We start from the raw sequence: 15,549 nt of genomic DNA, 5'->3' as shown, positions 1-15,549 counted from the left end.
GTTGCTCAATTCACAACAGCATCTTAAAGGAATCTCCTATAAAATGTTTCAAAAGGAGAATTTCAATCTGAGGCAGATCTCAGGAGATAAGACATTTATGAATAACATAAGACACACTATTGCACAGACATCTCAAAATTCATTAAACATAGCATGAAATATATATCAGAACCAATAAAGTTCTGCTTTGTCCATAGGAAATAACGAATAACTTTAGCTCATTGCTATATAGACATTTATCTTTGTTGCCCAAGTAACACACCTTTTGAATTTTGTCGGTATATTCCCTGGTTCATTTTTAGCTGTGTTTGCTTTTTGGTTTTCTGGAAATTCCAAATTTAAACGGGAGCTAAAGAAAGTTTCTTCTTCTATACAGTACATCTTGATATACTTTATTGCTTTTATTAGTGATCAGTAATCAGTACTTTATAGGAGAACAAACAACTGCTATACTTCTCAGTCATGTTTCAATTAGATTAAATATTAATTTAGGCTCTGAATTAGACCAGGTATGATTATAATAGGGGGTGGGTGGAGGTGGGTTATATTTTTAATTTATTTCTCTGTTAAATGTTTAGTTTTAATAACAATTGAGCTAGTGCAATTATAGATTAATAATGAGTGCTTCTAACCTGTGGTCTATGAACCCCTGGTGGGTATTTATTGTCATCAAATGGAGGCCTAAGAAGACTTGAAGAAACGTTATGATTTAAATCTTGAGTTAAGTTTTGAGGGTCCGTAGCCACAAAGGTATTTAAAGGGGATTCATGATGACAAAAACGTTGAGAACTACTGTAATAGAATATTAAAAGTAATAAATGCAAAATATAATTCTATCTGTTGGTACCAAAGCAGTGGCATTGTGGGGGTTTTTCCCCAGTATTAAAAGTAATAAATGCAAAATATAATTCTATCTGTTGGTACCAAAGTGACATTGTGGGGTTTTTTTTCCAGCATTGCCTTTAGTCCAAGTAGATGAAAAAGGTGAAAAAGTCAGGCCAAACCAAAATCGCTGCATTGTAATTCTGCGTGAAGTACCTGAATCCACTCCAATTGAAGTAAGTATATTATTTCATCAACAGAGTTTTTAAACATTTATTTTTTAAATTGATAAAGATAGTAAAACTCTGACAAGAGAGAGGATAGCTGTAGCATTAGCTTTACTATTTCATGACCTGTCTTGAAATTAAGCAGAACTATATTAGTTCCTGGGTACTTTTTATAGTCAATTCTAATATGGCTTCAGTTGGGACTGAATCAGTCTTTGAGTTATAGTTCTCAATGAACCGTTTTCCCTAGCCCTGACAAGCTATCATGCCAGACAGCCAGCCATTTATTTAATATTTATTTGTTTGTTTGTTTGTTTTAGGAGGTTCAAGCACTCTTCAAAGGCGAGAACCTGCCTAAGTTCATCAATTGTGAGTTTGCCTATAATGACAACTGGTTTATTACATTTGAGTCTGAAGCAGATGCACAACAGGTAAGGTTTTTTTAAATATGTGGTTATATATGTATTTCGGCATATGTTATTTTGAATTAGCTATGTCAGAGACAGTATGATTCAGGTTAATTATGGTTCAAGTACAGTACTATGATGAGAATACAATTAAAGAAAACCTCTGCTATTAAGTGACAATAAGGGATCATTCTCCCATGTTTAGAACAAAACGCTGACTCTGTTATGCAAATAAGGATTCCATAATTAAATATACTAATTATTTCCCCCAGTTAATTTGGCAGTTGGCAAATAATTAAAGGTAGTCAGAACAAATAGTTAAATAAACAAGTAGCCATAGGCAGTATTGTCATATAAAGATATTCATGCTTTTGTTCCCATTAATTCACTTGCACCATTTCAGACAACTGTATCTTTTTTTTAAAGGCTTATAGATACCTTAGAGAAGATGTGAAAATTTTCCAAGGAAAACCAATTAAGGTACCTGTATTATTTCAGAATTTGAAATTATAAATTGAGATAATCCCAGAACAGCGTCTTCTAAAAATGTAATCTTCTGTCTTCCACAGGCAAGAATAAAAGCAAAAGCAATAGCTATAAATTCATTTTTGCCAAAGAATGGATTCCGACCTGTGGATATGAATATCTACGCACAACAGCGTTATACAACATCATTTGCATACATACCCCCAGTATATGGGCCCCAACAGCAATTTCCACTATATAGTTTAATTGCACCACAAGCCTGGTCTGCTACACACAGCTATATTGATCCGTCTTTGGTAAGCTCTGGAAATGGGATGGCATTTTTGTTCATTTATTTGATGTTCAGGCTACTGCAGAGAATTTGGGGAAAACTATCCAGGGAGAAAAAAACCTACACAATTGTATTTTACAACCATTCTATGTATTATTCCTCTGTACCAAAAACTTCTTATCTTTCTATACTTAGAGAAGAGGATTACAGCAAACTTTTCTGCAGTCATATTCAGTATGATAGAGGAAACCTTTAATGGGGAAAATAATCCTTTGCAACCTGACAGCATAGTTCTGAAGCCTTTGGTTTATTTGCACTGTTTGTAAAGTGCAATTTTGAAACCCGTTCTTTCCCTTTTTGAGTTGGACATCAGGGCAATCCCTGAAACAGCTTATTTTAGAGTTAATAATAAGATTTAGACTGAGAACATTCATTCTGTTTAATAATATCTGTGAATGGAAAAAATCAAACAAGTTAAAATTCCAGAAAACTTGCTGTGATATGTTTTCTTATGTTGAAAACTTTCAGTATAAATCAGATTGATAATGTCCTTGATGTGTATTGATTTTTATAAATCCATTATATTAAGCTTACTAAATAAAATCTCATAGGATGTAAAATTGCATACTAAGACATTTTGTCATCTCTCAACTGTTTTTCACAGTTATAATCTTTGCCGCATCCCCATGGTCTTGTGATCAAATTTCAGATGCTTGGTTGGTTCATATTTATGACCATTGCTAGCAGTGTCCCAAGATCATGTGATCATTTTTGTAACCTTCTGACAAGCAAAATCAATAGGAAAACCAGATTCATTTAACAAATAGAATCTGTTATAGCATATTGTCTGCAGCAACTCACTTAAACAACTATGGCAAAAAAAAATGTCGTAAAATGGGACAAAATTTACCTAACAAATGTCTCACTTGACAACAGAAATTTTAAATTCTATTATTGTAAGTTGAGGAATACCTGTATTTATATTGTACTGTACTATATTAGAAGTATATTTATAAAAGTATTCTAAATGGTATGCAGTAGTTTTGGTATGTAATGAGAATAAGCACAAGTAAGATTTTAAAACTGAAAGGTAAGGTGAACTAATGGAACCATTGTGCTATTTTTGGAACTTTATGGATATATTGAAATTTCAAATCTATATCTGAAATTATCTGTTCTGTAGGTTGCTCCATTTCAAAATACTGGATTTATCAATGGATTTACAGCTCCTGCTTTCAAGCCAACTGTTGCTCCACTTGCTACTCTTAGGCAGTATACACCAAGAACCAGGCAAGTTCTGTTAATACATTTTTGCCTACCTGGACAATATGCCTGGTGCAGATAAACTCATGTATCTCTCAGGGATTTTGATCACAAAATATCACAATTTCTCTCTCTCTCTCTTGGTCTCTTAAAAAGGCATACACAACAAGAAAGGCAGGTAAAATGGAATAGGGAAATATTTGTATAGAAGACAAAGAACCAAAGAAAGTTGTGAATTAGCTGCAAATGTTTAATAGCAAATTATGAATTGTATTACAAAATGACCATTGAGTCATAACTGTTGTCCTTGTGCAGAGAAGTACGTTTCCAAAATAAACTTTGGACTGTAGCACCCATCATTCTAAAGATGCCTCTAGGATTTGTGTTTGGCCCAGAGGGATTCTTGAAAATACGGACTGCAGTTGAGAGTAGTGCCGAACACTGATCAATTGACGTAGACGCCAGTAAAAACTATGCATGTTGATGCAATTCTAAACATCTCCTGAAGATGTCGTATGACAGCTCTGAAAGGTTTTTATTTTTCCCTGTCCAGAAATCCCAGCAAATCATATCTACGGCATACAATTCCTACTGTAGACAGAGGGACTGGATTTCTAGAGAGTCCTACAATATTCAATCTTTCTGCTGACCGATTAATCAACGGTGTCAGGAGCCCACAAACCAGGCAGCCAGGACAAAACAGAACACGGATGCAAAGTACTACAAGCTACATAAAGCGAGATGTAGGGAGCGGGCGAGTAGAATCCATGGCTTCAGATTCATCCCCCAGCTTAGGCAGAGGAAGGTGGGTATTGAAATATAGAGTAAAGCCCTAGCCCTTGAGGCTGGGAATGTTGTGTGTTTCCATGTTAGAGATTTCAAAAAGAAGAATTCTATGGGAATAAGGCAAGAAAAAAAAGTTCTTAATTGAAAAGAGAGAGATCTAAACAGAAGCAGAGCTATTTGAAGTGATTTTGTATTTGATAGTATAATCAGTGGCAAAATTCTAAGGAGATTCTGAGATCAAATTAAACCAGGATGATTTGGTTCTCTTTAGTATGTGAGCTGACCTTTGTTTATAGAGAACAGTTTCAGTTGTCCGGCTAAGAAGTCAGTCTGTCTGTGTCTGTCTGTCTGTCTGTCTGTCTGTCTGTCTGTCCTATCTATATCTATCATTTATCATATGAGTAGAAACATAACAGCATATGGCAAATAGTAGTGCACATTTATGTGATGATATGCCCAATAATATTTTGTGCATAACTTACAACTGATTGCTACTATATTGAATTGTTTATTAAAGTGGATCTAATTAGTACAGCTTGGAAAATTAATGGCAAAGGAATTACTTCTAGAAACTTTGAAAAAATGTTTGCTTTTTTAGAAAAAGAAAAAAGTTATTTAATAGGCATCATGCTTTGGATTAATTAATATTTAAAATATAATGTACATCGAGACTCATCAAGTTCTTGCATAAGTAATCTTCAGTGAAAGTTGTAACATTTCTGGATTTGGGATATTGGATATTTCTGATATTCCCGAATGTTAGCTGAAGTGCTACAAATAAATGGAAATCATAGGTTTGAAAATTGGTAGCAAGGCCATTCAGACATGCATAACTCTTCCTCTTGGAAATTAGGGACAGCATACAAACTCCTCTATTTTCTACATCCTTATAAAAATTTTTCACAAAATGACCCTGAGAGGTAGGTTACACAAGGCCAGGGGTAGGCAAAGTTGGCATTCCTATGACTTGTGGAGTTCAACACTCAGAATTCCTGAGCCAGTCATGCTAGCTCATGAATTCTGGGAATTGAAGTCCACAGATCATAGAAGAGCATACTTTGCTTACCCGCTGCACTAGTCTGAATAATAGTGATTTGCCCAAGATCACAGTTCACATACCTGAGAAAAAGAATCTTGAGACTGCTTCTTTTACCTAATTGAAAGTTCTGACAGCTATACCCCAAGGGATTTTTCAATGTAACAGTATAATCACATTTAAAAGGATGCCTTAAGAATGAATAAATTCTAATAATAATGATATCTGTCCTTCCAGAAAAAACTCTTATGGTTATCGAAAAAAGAGAGATGACAAGTTTGTGGTGAGTATACATGGTCTAGCTATTCACTTGAGACTAGAAGATTCTTGATTAGAAGATTCTTAATACAGTAGCTCAGCTCTGGCGAGGAATGATTTGGCATGATGTTAAATGGTGATTTAAGTGGTAAAATTATCTATTCTAAATATCTACTCTAAATCACCCCAAATCGTCATGAAGTAAAAGGCAAAGTTGAGGATATTTGCATTAGATTTTCAAGTTGCTAAAGCAACTTTACAAAGCATCCTGCTTCTTGATCCAGGTCTGTTTGAATTTCTTTTCTAACTAATCTGTTCTATCAAACGTAAGAGAAAATTCTCCCATGTCAAAATAACTGATTCTCATGGTTTCCTACAAACTCCTGATGTTTTATCTGATTGTGTTCTTAATTTTTCTCCTTATCAATAATTTCCATATTTTTTTCCTTTATGCTTCTAAGTGGCTTTTGTTTAAAAAATTGAATCCCCTTTCCCCACAAAACAGAGATATGCTCACATTATTTGTTTCATATTTTGGCCATATCATTCATTCTTCCATTTAAAATAGTACAGACAGTGGTTACTGTTTTCAGCTTTCCTGTAAGAAATCAACTAGAATCTTAATTAAAGGAAACTGTGTTCTGTGGTGGCTCTTTTTTAATGACTTTAATTAAAACTTTAAAAAAATGAATCTAATATAGGATAATATAAAGTTAAAAAAAAACAAAAAATCAATAAGAAAGTACAAAAAACAAAAGTTGAAGAAAATATATTGATATATAAAAGAAAAAATGCAAAGAAGAGGCTTCTGATATTCTTCACAGCTGATATAAGTAAAATTACATTTTAATCTCTCTCTCTCAAGTTATATCATAATACTCTTTCTCTAATGTATCCTAAAGCCATAAATCTTAAATTCACTTTCCCTAAGCGTTTCTATATCAATAAGTATAAATAGTATCTTTTTTGTAATCAAATAAATTGATTTATCCATGTCTGCAAGATGTGTCAATTTTACCAAACATTCCTCCATAGTGGATACTGCTAAGTTTTTCCTTATCTCTTGTTAACTGTTTTTCCTGTATAAAATTGTCAAGGTATTCCCGGAAAAACTGTATCAACTGCTTATTAAAGTAAGAGCTGGTTTCTTTTAAACAAAATTCACCTAGGTTTCTTGGATGATGGTAAAGGGGCTTTCTTTGTTGTGTTACCTTTCCTTTGGGACAGCATCCCTTGGCAAATCACTCCCCTCCCACCATTCCTGCCTTCGAGACAACCTTAAAATATGGCTGTTCTCTGAGGTTGGGCTGATATGAAAAACTATTTTTTTCAAGGTGATGGTTCTTCTTTTATAGCATGTTAATTCCTCTGTTGTTAATTTTTATTAAGAATCTTTTTTTTAATGTTAGACAGTCTGAAATGGATAGATGGCAATATTAATCCACTAGTCATCGACAATACTTGCAATGCATTGTATTTCATTCTAACTTGTGAATGATAAGTTTAAATCTAAATCACCTGCTCAGACATAGCCTGTTGATAGGAAATAAATGTATTTAATAAATAGAAAGCCAACCAACTTCGTGACTGTGAATGTGAAATACGCAAATTTTTTATTGTTTCCTACACGTCTGTGCCCTTTTCCTTGAAGGTTGCTGTTGCTTTGCTTTCTTATTCTACACTTCTCTTGCAGAGAGGACAAACACAGTCTCCACCCCCTACAAAACCACCATCTCCAAGTTTTGAGCTGGGGTTGTCCAGTTTCCCTCCCTTGCCTGGAGCTGCTGGCAATCTAAAGACTGAAGACTTGTTTGAAAACCGGTTGTCAAATGTGAATGTGTCATCAAAAGAAAAAGTAAAAATCCACAGATGTTGGGCAAGGGTGTATTTGGGGACACACACTCTGAGGATCATAATTCTTCATTGGTCCTTGTGATTGTTTTGAGAACAATCAGGAACAACACCCATCTTATAAAGTATTGCTTTCTCCAGCAGACTATTTTCTGTAGTGCTGTTGTACTTGATAGTAGCCTTGCCAATATCATTTGGCTAGAAGCCTGCTTGGCATGGATGCTTAAGTATCTTTAAATCCTGCTCCTGATGTCAGATTTTTCTCAGAATGGTATATAATGGAGTACATAATCTTCAGCCTGGAAAAGGGTCACACTTCAAACACTAGGTGGGAATGCTTACTGTTACATGCATTGTTAAACCCCTCAGATACCAAACTGTGTGGTATCAAATATTAACACTACTGTTTATTTCTTGTCGTGGACAGTTTCTGAAATAGGTCTGTATTTGGGCAAGATTAAAGCAATATATCAGCATTGATATAAGTCTTATTCAGCATTGATTTAGATGCAGATTGACATTTTTTTTTTAAAGTTATCTATATTGTACCATGCTCAGCTTCTGAGGTAAACATGGCTTAATCTTTCTTTGAGAGGGTAGTAATCCACAACAGTAGTTGAGCAGGCCTGCCACATGTTGTCCTCGACTTACAAACACAATTGAACCCCAAATTTCTGTTGCTAAGCAAGGCCAGTTAAGGGAGTTTTGCCCAATTTTATGATCTGCTTTTGCCAAAATTGTTAACCAAATCACTGCAGTTACTAGGCGAATCATCATCTCGCTTCCCCCATTGGTTTTACTAATTGTAAACCAGCTAGGAAGATTTACAAATGGCGATCCCATGATGTTGAAATACTGCAACTGTCTTAAATATATGCTGTTTGTCAAGCAGCTGAATTTTGATCGTGGGATGCTGCAGTGGTCATAAGTCATAAAAACGGTCATAAATCATTTATTCAGTGGCTTTAGTACTTCAGACAATCACTAAATGAATTGTTTCAAGTCAGTGTCTACCTGTATTATCTTTGTTCCGCCTCTGTCTCTGATGACAATGGTTTGGTTATAAATATATTCTGCTGTTGAATTGAAATGAACTTTAAATGACTTGAATTTTGTTTTTCTCAGGCCATCAATGTAGGTACAAACATAGTTCCAGCTGGAATTCCTCATAAGATTTCTTTGCCAGTTTCTTCTGCTCTACCAGGGACATCCAAAACATCTCCTTCCCCATCCAAAGTTCCTGAGTAAGGACCTCATAATACCAAGCTTTGAACTGCTTTGAATCAACATTTTACATTTTTCCGTCATCAAAAAGCTGGATTTGTAATAGCAGCAGCATATAATTTTTGTCTAAATTGTGCAAAAGCTCATACTGACTTACGATTTATTGTCAGTGTTGAAAAAATGTTTCTCTGCAATATAAACAGATTTAAAACAATAAAAATAGAGAGTGATTTGCTACTATGGATATCACTATGCCGAAGATAGAATTGAAGTGTTTTCACTGTACTCATCTATGTCTATTATTTTACAGTGATCCCAAAACTATGGACAAGCAGAAAGAAACCGAAAGTACTCAAACGCTGTGTGACGTTGTTAATACTGCTTCTAAATCAGTACAAGTCAATGGGGATGTTTTAGCAGTAAGTGCATTTTGATTTTTATAAGAAGTTGATGAGAACCTTTCAGCTTTTATAATTTTATTTGTACTAGATGAGAGATTTGTTGTCACAAAAACATACCACACTAAACAATAATGTGATACATTTTGTTTTGACTTGGTATATTGTACAAGTCCAGTTCCTTTGATGCTTTTCAAAGAAGCCATAATGTTTTCAAAGTTCTTTGTAACCTCAGAATTCCAGTTTTCTTACAGTTGGCAAACGTACAAGTCATACAATTACAGCATGTTGAATCGAAAAGTTACAATTAAACTCGAGCAGCAAAGTAGCCAGAATGTGGCATTTGGGCAATAAATCCACCATGTCAAAACCAGATATGTTTTTATCTATTGTTGGATGCTGAGAAACAAGAATTAGATCATAACAAACCATTGTTTGTTACACAAATCTAGCCATTTTAATTTAAAAGCCCTGGATTATGATTCACTTCATTGTTTGAATTAAGCCAGTTGAAGTTTTCTTTTATAAATCATTACATAATGCTGCAGGTATTTCCAGGTAAAGCGAACTCCGTTTTGAAATAAATGATTCGCAATAGGTCTCATTTGGTTTCTTGCCTGGAGCGTCTCAGCCGACAAATCTTTTAAAACACGTAGTGAAGTGCCTTTATAATGTAAATTTGGAGTTTGCTGTAAACCTCTGCTGCCCTCCTCTCTGAGATAAATCTCACAATAATATCTCTCTGGTTGCCTGCATTCCGAGGGCCAAATACCCAGTGTGCTCTCTCAAATTCATTTAAGTCAACTTTGATCTTATTTTCGCAGAGCGCACTGATGGATCGCTTGGATAAGACGTTTACTCTCAACAAAATCTTGTTTAAAACCCCTTAAAGGCAAATTGGATCTTTGCAGCTGCTTACAAGCAACCTCAAGGGCTGCCAATCTAGAATGGCTCTCACTTTTGTCAAATCTTTTGCTGAGAACTATGACATAGTCTTTGACTTATAACCATTCATTTGAAGTTACAGTCCCCAAAGTTACTGCCATTTCAATACCCCCCTGGTCACATGATCAAAATTCAGGGACTTGGTAGGCCCTTAAAACTGCAGGGGCACTTCAGTTCCCTCCACCTATCTATATCTCCCTTCGTCTATGACTTTTTGGCACCTAGCACTGCATCTTCCCTGTTGCCCTGGTTGACTTTTTCCCACTGCTAAATCAAGCATGGCTACCTAGCCTGGGTCCTCTGCGAGGCAACTACTGGCTGTGGAAAGCTTCCTTTCCTGGTTGTGCACAATGGTTTCCTCACAAGTCTTGGGAAGATGGCTTCAAAAAGCCAACACTTGGCTCTAAAAGAGCTAGGCCAGACATACCTCATCAGAAGTGGGAATAGGAAGATTGGCTGGGGTGGCAGGTGGTAGTGGCCTCGGAGTGCCGGGGGCCAAGGCTGAGGTTCTGTGCCCTGCTGCTGGGCCTTGGCTTTGCATTGCGCTGTGGCCTAAAACCACAGCATACTAAGAAGCTATTTTGTTGCACACTGCTGGGCCGAGCTGAGCTGTTGCTTGCAGTCTCACACTGCAGTTCAGGATCTTTCTACAGCCCCAGAGCTGTAGCTTGCCAAGAAAGTTCCTGAACTGAAGCATGTCAAGCACCCCAGAATCACACAATTAGTAGGGTGCAGTATGACCAAAAGCAAGGATGGGGAGAGATAGATAGACCTGGAGGAGTTGGAGGCAATCCATTATCTTATTAAGGCTCAAGGCTAGGAAGGGCCAAACCCAGAATGGTTTGGATTAGTCAGGTCCTTAGCTAAAAGCAATAGCACTTAGATTTATATACAGCTTCATAGCGCTTTACAACACACTATGTTGACGGCTTATTGACCCCAACAATTTTACCGGCCTCAGAAGGAAAGAAGGCTGAATAAACCTTGAACCAGTCAGGACTGAACTCCTGGCAGTGAGCAATCAGTCTGCAATACTGCAGTCTAACCATTGCTGCTCTTAATGACTAGTGAAATTCAGTTAATGAGTGCCATCACTAGGTAATGCGGTCATTAAGGGAAATTCACTAATCACAGGATGTCAAACATCTACCCAATTGTTGTCCTAAATCAAATAATTACTTTTATGCCTTACATTATTTTTCCAAATAATTTCCAGAGAGCTGAAACTGCAGTATGATTTTTATCATTCTGATGCCCATCAGGGATTCAAGATTCAGTGAATAATTAACCTCTATTTATGCTTCAATTCTTCAGTATAACAACAACAACAACAAAAATCCTTAAGGGGCAACTCTTCATGTTGAAAAACCATAAGCCTAAGCAAGACCTTCATCTTGTTTTGTGCAGAATTAATACTTCTGGTCGTAATGAGATAACTCTGTTTTATTCAATTTTATTTTTTGTGTGTTTTTAATAAAGCAGGAACGGCGGAAACCTAGTTATGCAGAAATCTGCCAGAGGATTATTAAGGATTCAGCAGCCAGAACAGAACAGAAGCCAAACACTGTTGGTTGTGGGAAAGAGGAAAGGAAACCCACAGAAACACTAGAAAGAAGCAGAGAAATGATGTCTAAAGACCAACGGAGACCATCAGGACGCAGGTCTCCTCTTCCTACAGCCATTGGAAAGCGTCTGACTAAAGAACAGAGCACTCCCCCAAAATCTCCTCAGTGAAAATAGCACTTAGGATGAATTTCAAGAAGTTTTCACTATGAAGTTACCCTATGTTGACATTCAGAGTACAAAGAAGGAGTTGCTGGTTTAAAAGCTTGCAGGGGTTATGAAGTATATGAAATGCTTGCTAGGTTTTTTTTCCTTTTTCTGTTATTTTATTGTTATTGTTTGTTTCTTATTTCTTTTGTAAAATAGTTTTTTTTTTCCTTCTCTTTTCTTACATCCTTATCAAATTCCCCTTGAGTTCCTCCAGGGTTTAATTAAACTTTATGTTAAGTCGGTGCTGAATTTAAGAGGATGCTGAAGAAATCCTGAAGACTAATAATAGCAGTTAATACGTAAGGTATAAAGCAGAACAAATGCTTTATAAATCAATAAGACAAGTTTAACTTTTAAAAAAAATTCCAGTTGCTTTAGCAAATCAGCAGACAGGCTATTCTTTTTTTAAAGTTTAAAAAAATAAAACTGGTTCTAATATTTTTGTTCTTGGCCAAAGGAGAACTTGATAAAGATTGAGAATTCCCTAAATTATTTGTATTGATAGACTGCAAGCAAGTAACCAGTTTCTTAGTTCAAGCTAAAATGATCTCATTAATTTCAGGAAAAGAAAAAAAAAGCACATTAGGAATTAAATAAATGTGCCCTTGTGTATGGCAGATGCAAGCTAATGGCAGTTTTTCACAAGGTAGCACAATAGCACTCTTGTGATAAAGATTTCAATTTTTTCCCCCTTCTCTCAGCTGAGGAAGCTAATTTTGAACCCTTTTCTGATTGAACCCGTGCTCTGCATAAGTTTTCAAAAGTGTGTTCCAAATGCTCTTTGAAAGAGTTCATATCTTAATCAGCCAGAGTGCTGACATCTTCTATAACTACCAACATTGGCATATGGATTTTATTTATTTCTTTCTTTCTTTTTTAGTCCATGAATTGATGGTGTTTTAGTATGTGTATACATGTGTGCAGAAGAAAGAAATTGTCCTGTATTCTGCCTGGGGTGAGATTTATCACACTTTCGTTAGAAGCAACATGATTCCTGAAGGAGGAGGCTGAACTTTAAATAAATTTCTAATACGTTGGTGGTAAATTATATTTTGTTTTGAATAGCTAAAGTTTTTTCCTTTGAGTATTCAAGCAGCAGATGGTTCAGATCAAAAGGTGTTCCTGCTAAGTAGTTTATCCCACCTACATAAAGACACACACACATACGCATGCATACACACCAAAAGATTTATTTAAACAGCTGATTTTTTAAAAAAAAATTATTTCCATCCAATCTTTAAAGACTTGAATTTTATTTAAACTTGAAAATGACTTTGCCTTAACTTTTGTATAAGACAGCTTAGAATTATTGAAGTCTGACCCCATTAAGGGTTAGCACGGGGTGGCATATACAGAATTACTCAGTTACAGTATCTGTGCTGTCACTGGTCTTACTGGGTAAACATACTCTAGTACAGGTCATACTGGCAGTTTTTGTAATATACCTTAAAAGATCTTAAGCAGTTGATCTTTTTCAAAATGTTGAAAAAAAATCTGTAAATGGAAATAGTCAATACTGTATTAAAATGTGCACTTGGAAGTGTGTGCTTTTGCTTGTACAGGTGTAAATAATCAGAACATATAAAAAGGTACCATTAAAAAAACTGATACAAATTATTGATATATTATAAATGTTGCTGTTGAACTGGATGTAGATAACTCAGTGTTGTGGTTTGAATATTACTTTAATTTGTTTTTCCCTTGTTTCTTTTTCTTTACTCTGATATGTTGAGCTAAGTCTGCCTCTTCACTGCTAAGGGGAATGGAAGGAAGTCTGTCTTTAAAAGTCCTGACATTGTAAATACTTTCTGGAAGTTTTTGCATTTCGTTCACATCGGACACAGGTGTGCAGTATGAATTTCAATTGCTAGGAGCTGAAATTAGTATTATTTTGATGAATTAGAAAGAAACAGCATTGCCGCCAGAGGCTCCTACCCCAAGTACACTCAGCTACTCGTAGGCCAACACATGACTAAAGCTGGATGTAAATTTCTACATAGCTATTTAAAAAACAAACAAATAAAAATCCTAGGGCAGTTGATGATCTAACATAAGTTGCTGCTATTTATAATTATCCTTATCAAAAGAAAAACAGACAAACTATCTTGCTCCTTGCACTGCAGACTTTAAAATGGCAAGTTGAATCTTGTTTGTTTATTTCCTGAGAAGGAAGGAGTCAAAATCACCTTACTTAACATTGGTTTAACATTGATCCTTCCACCACCCCCACCCCCAATCCCCACTCCCATGAGCAGTGAAAGGGGCAGTGCAACAGGAGGTATAATTTTGGCCAGATTTTGAGTTGTCTTCGTTTGCCTGCTGAGAGCATGAGTAAAACAGCTGCAAGCGAAGGGAGAAGTGGTCACAAGTATAGAGCTAATCATCGGAGCTAGCTGATACAATAACTTTTGCAGGTCAGTAGATAGGCTGTATTGTTTTTAATGCATTTGCTGCTGCTCTTTATACTAGGCTAATACACTGTAATTCTCACTCAAATAACAGTCTGTGACAAAAGTTTGAAACTGTTACTGTGATGGCTTTTTCTTTAAAAGAAAGTGTCATGCCAAAATAACTTCTCCAGTAATTTTTTAACATTCTCGTATTCAAACAGTTCAGAACTATTTAACAACACAGGCTATTTATGTTTAGCTATTCAGATCTGCCTTTCTTTTTTTTTAAGGTCTTCTTAAATTATTGAGTTGCAGGTTAAAACAGGGAGAACCCATTGGAAAGGATGGATAGGAAGGGGTGAGACTACTTTGGTGCTCCTTATAATAAAATTATATAGGTTCTTCTGAGTCTGTTTATTCAAAGGATGCATTCAAATATGATTTTTTTTGTTTCTGCATATTTAACATGTAAAGTATTTTTGCCTTAGGATGTCATATCTACCATTGCTACCCTTGATCCGATTTTGCATCTAGTGAGAAAAAAAACAATAAATTGTCAACCTCTTAATTTTGGTTCCTATTTTTTTGTTGTTGTTTCTTGCCTCTCTTCTGGAATTAGAACTTGTTTTGAGAGAGGCGTCATTCCTTGGATGCCAGTGGCAATGTCACAGCCACTAATTGATCAAGGTTTCCACTTGTTTCTATATCCCTTTCAACATGCTGTAGTTTTTAGGGGTTGGGGGCCCAAATCAGACTGCTAGCAGCGGACAATCAAAGGTTACTGCAAAGTGATAGCTGCCAAGTTATTAAAGCAAAGATTTCATAGGGAGGCCATATTTTTCCTGAAGGTGGGTTTTTAGTTCTTCTGTTTAAGACTGGAATCAAGCTTACATGTAAACTATTTGATAATTTAAGTTTCCTTTTATGTCATAAAATGTACAACTGTCTAAAAATGTAGGTTATGAAAAATAAAAAGATTTAGCACTGTTGAGTTTCTCTCTTTTTTTTTTTGAAAAAAAAGTATTATTTTTTTTTTTAAAAAACCCTTCATCTTTGCATTCACTTATATCTAGGCATATTGCAACACAGACCAATACTAGAAGTGGCTTTGCTCCTTCTTGGGACTGTCCTGAGGCTCTAAGGCTGACCCAATATGTAGTTTAGTCAGTTTGATAATATTTGCCTCATGTTAACATTTTTTCCAACATATGTCTATTTAGCTTATTCCTGGCTCTCTATATTATTTGTTTACTGGCTGACTTTAGAACTACTCTGTCCATAAACTGAAATAATGTGTTTTGAGTGTGCCATCCTTTCAGCAACTGGTTTACAGCAATTGTTATTTGAGTTAATTGTGGTCTTAAAACTAACAGATATTATCCCACCTATTAGGGCATGACACTAAAGTGTTG

The 15,549-nt window shown here is 35.6% G+C and overlaps 1 protein-coding gene across 11 annotated transcripts in view; it reads left to right on the top strand.

The window, feature by feature from the left end:
* LARP4B (La ribonucleoprotein 4B) overlaps positions 1 to 15,126 on the top strand; it is a 56,022-nt gene extending 40,896 nt beyond the window's left edge. For 3 of the 11 annotated variants that reach the window (XM_070728827.1, XM_070728828.1, XM_070728829.1), the window contains 12 exons: positions 955 to 1,058; positions 1,370 to 1,480; positions 1,883 to 1,936; positions 2,026 to 2,238; positions 3,397 to 3,503; positions 4,030 to 4,281; positions 5,536 to 5,581; positions 6,654 to 6,689; positions 7,250 to 7,411; positions 8,533 to 8,651; positions 8,942 to 9,050; positions 11,454 to 15,126. In XM_070728827.1, coding sequence (XP_070584928.1) covers positions 955 to 1,058; positions 1,370 to 1,480; positions 1,883 to 1,936; positions 2,026 to 2,238; positions 3,397 to 3,503; positions 4,030 to 4,281; positions 5,536 to 5,581; positions 6,654 to 6,689; positions 7,250 to 7,411; positions 8,533 to 8,651; positions 8,942 to 9,050; positions 11,454 to 11,708 — 1,568 coding nt within the window. In that variant the 3' untranslated portion in view covers positions 11,709 to 15,126. The remainder of the gene's footprint in view (positions 1 to 954; positions 1,059 to 1,369; positions 1,481 to 1,882; positions 1,937 to 2,025; positions 2,239 to 3,396; positions 3,504 to 4,029; positions 4,282 to 5,535; positions 5,582 to 6,653; positions 6,690 to 7,249; positions 7,412 to 8,532; positions 8,652 to 8,941; positions 9,051 to 11,453) is intronic. The other 8 variants (XM_070728833.1, XM_070728836.1, XM_070728834.1 and 5 more) reach the window with 6 other exon arrangements.
* Positions 15,127 to 15,549: the final 423 nt, after the last annotated feature.

Source organism: Erythrolamprus reginae, chromosome Z, assembly GCF_031021105.1.
Source record: "Erythrolamprus reginae isolate rEryReg1 chromosome Z, rEryReg1.hap1, whole genome shotgun sequence".
Taxonomy (NCBI): domain Eukaryota; kingdom Metazoa; phylum Chordata; class Lepidosauria; order Squamata; family Dipsadidae; genus Erythrolamprus; species Erythrolamprus reginae.
This window is presented reverse-complemented; position numbering and strand designations above follow the sequence as displayed.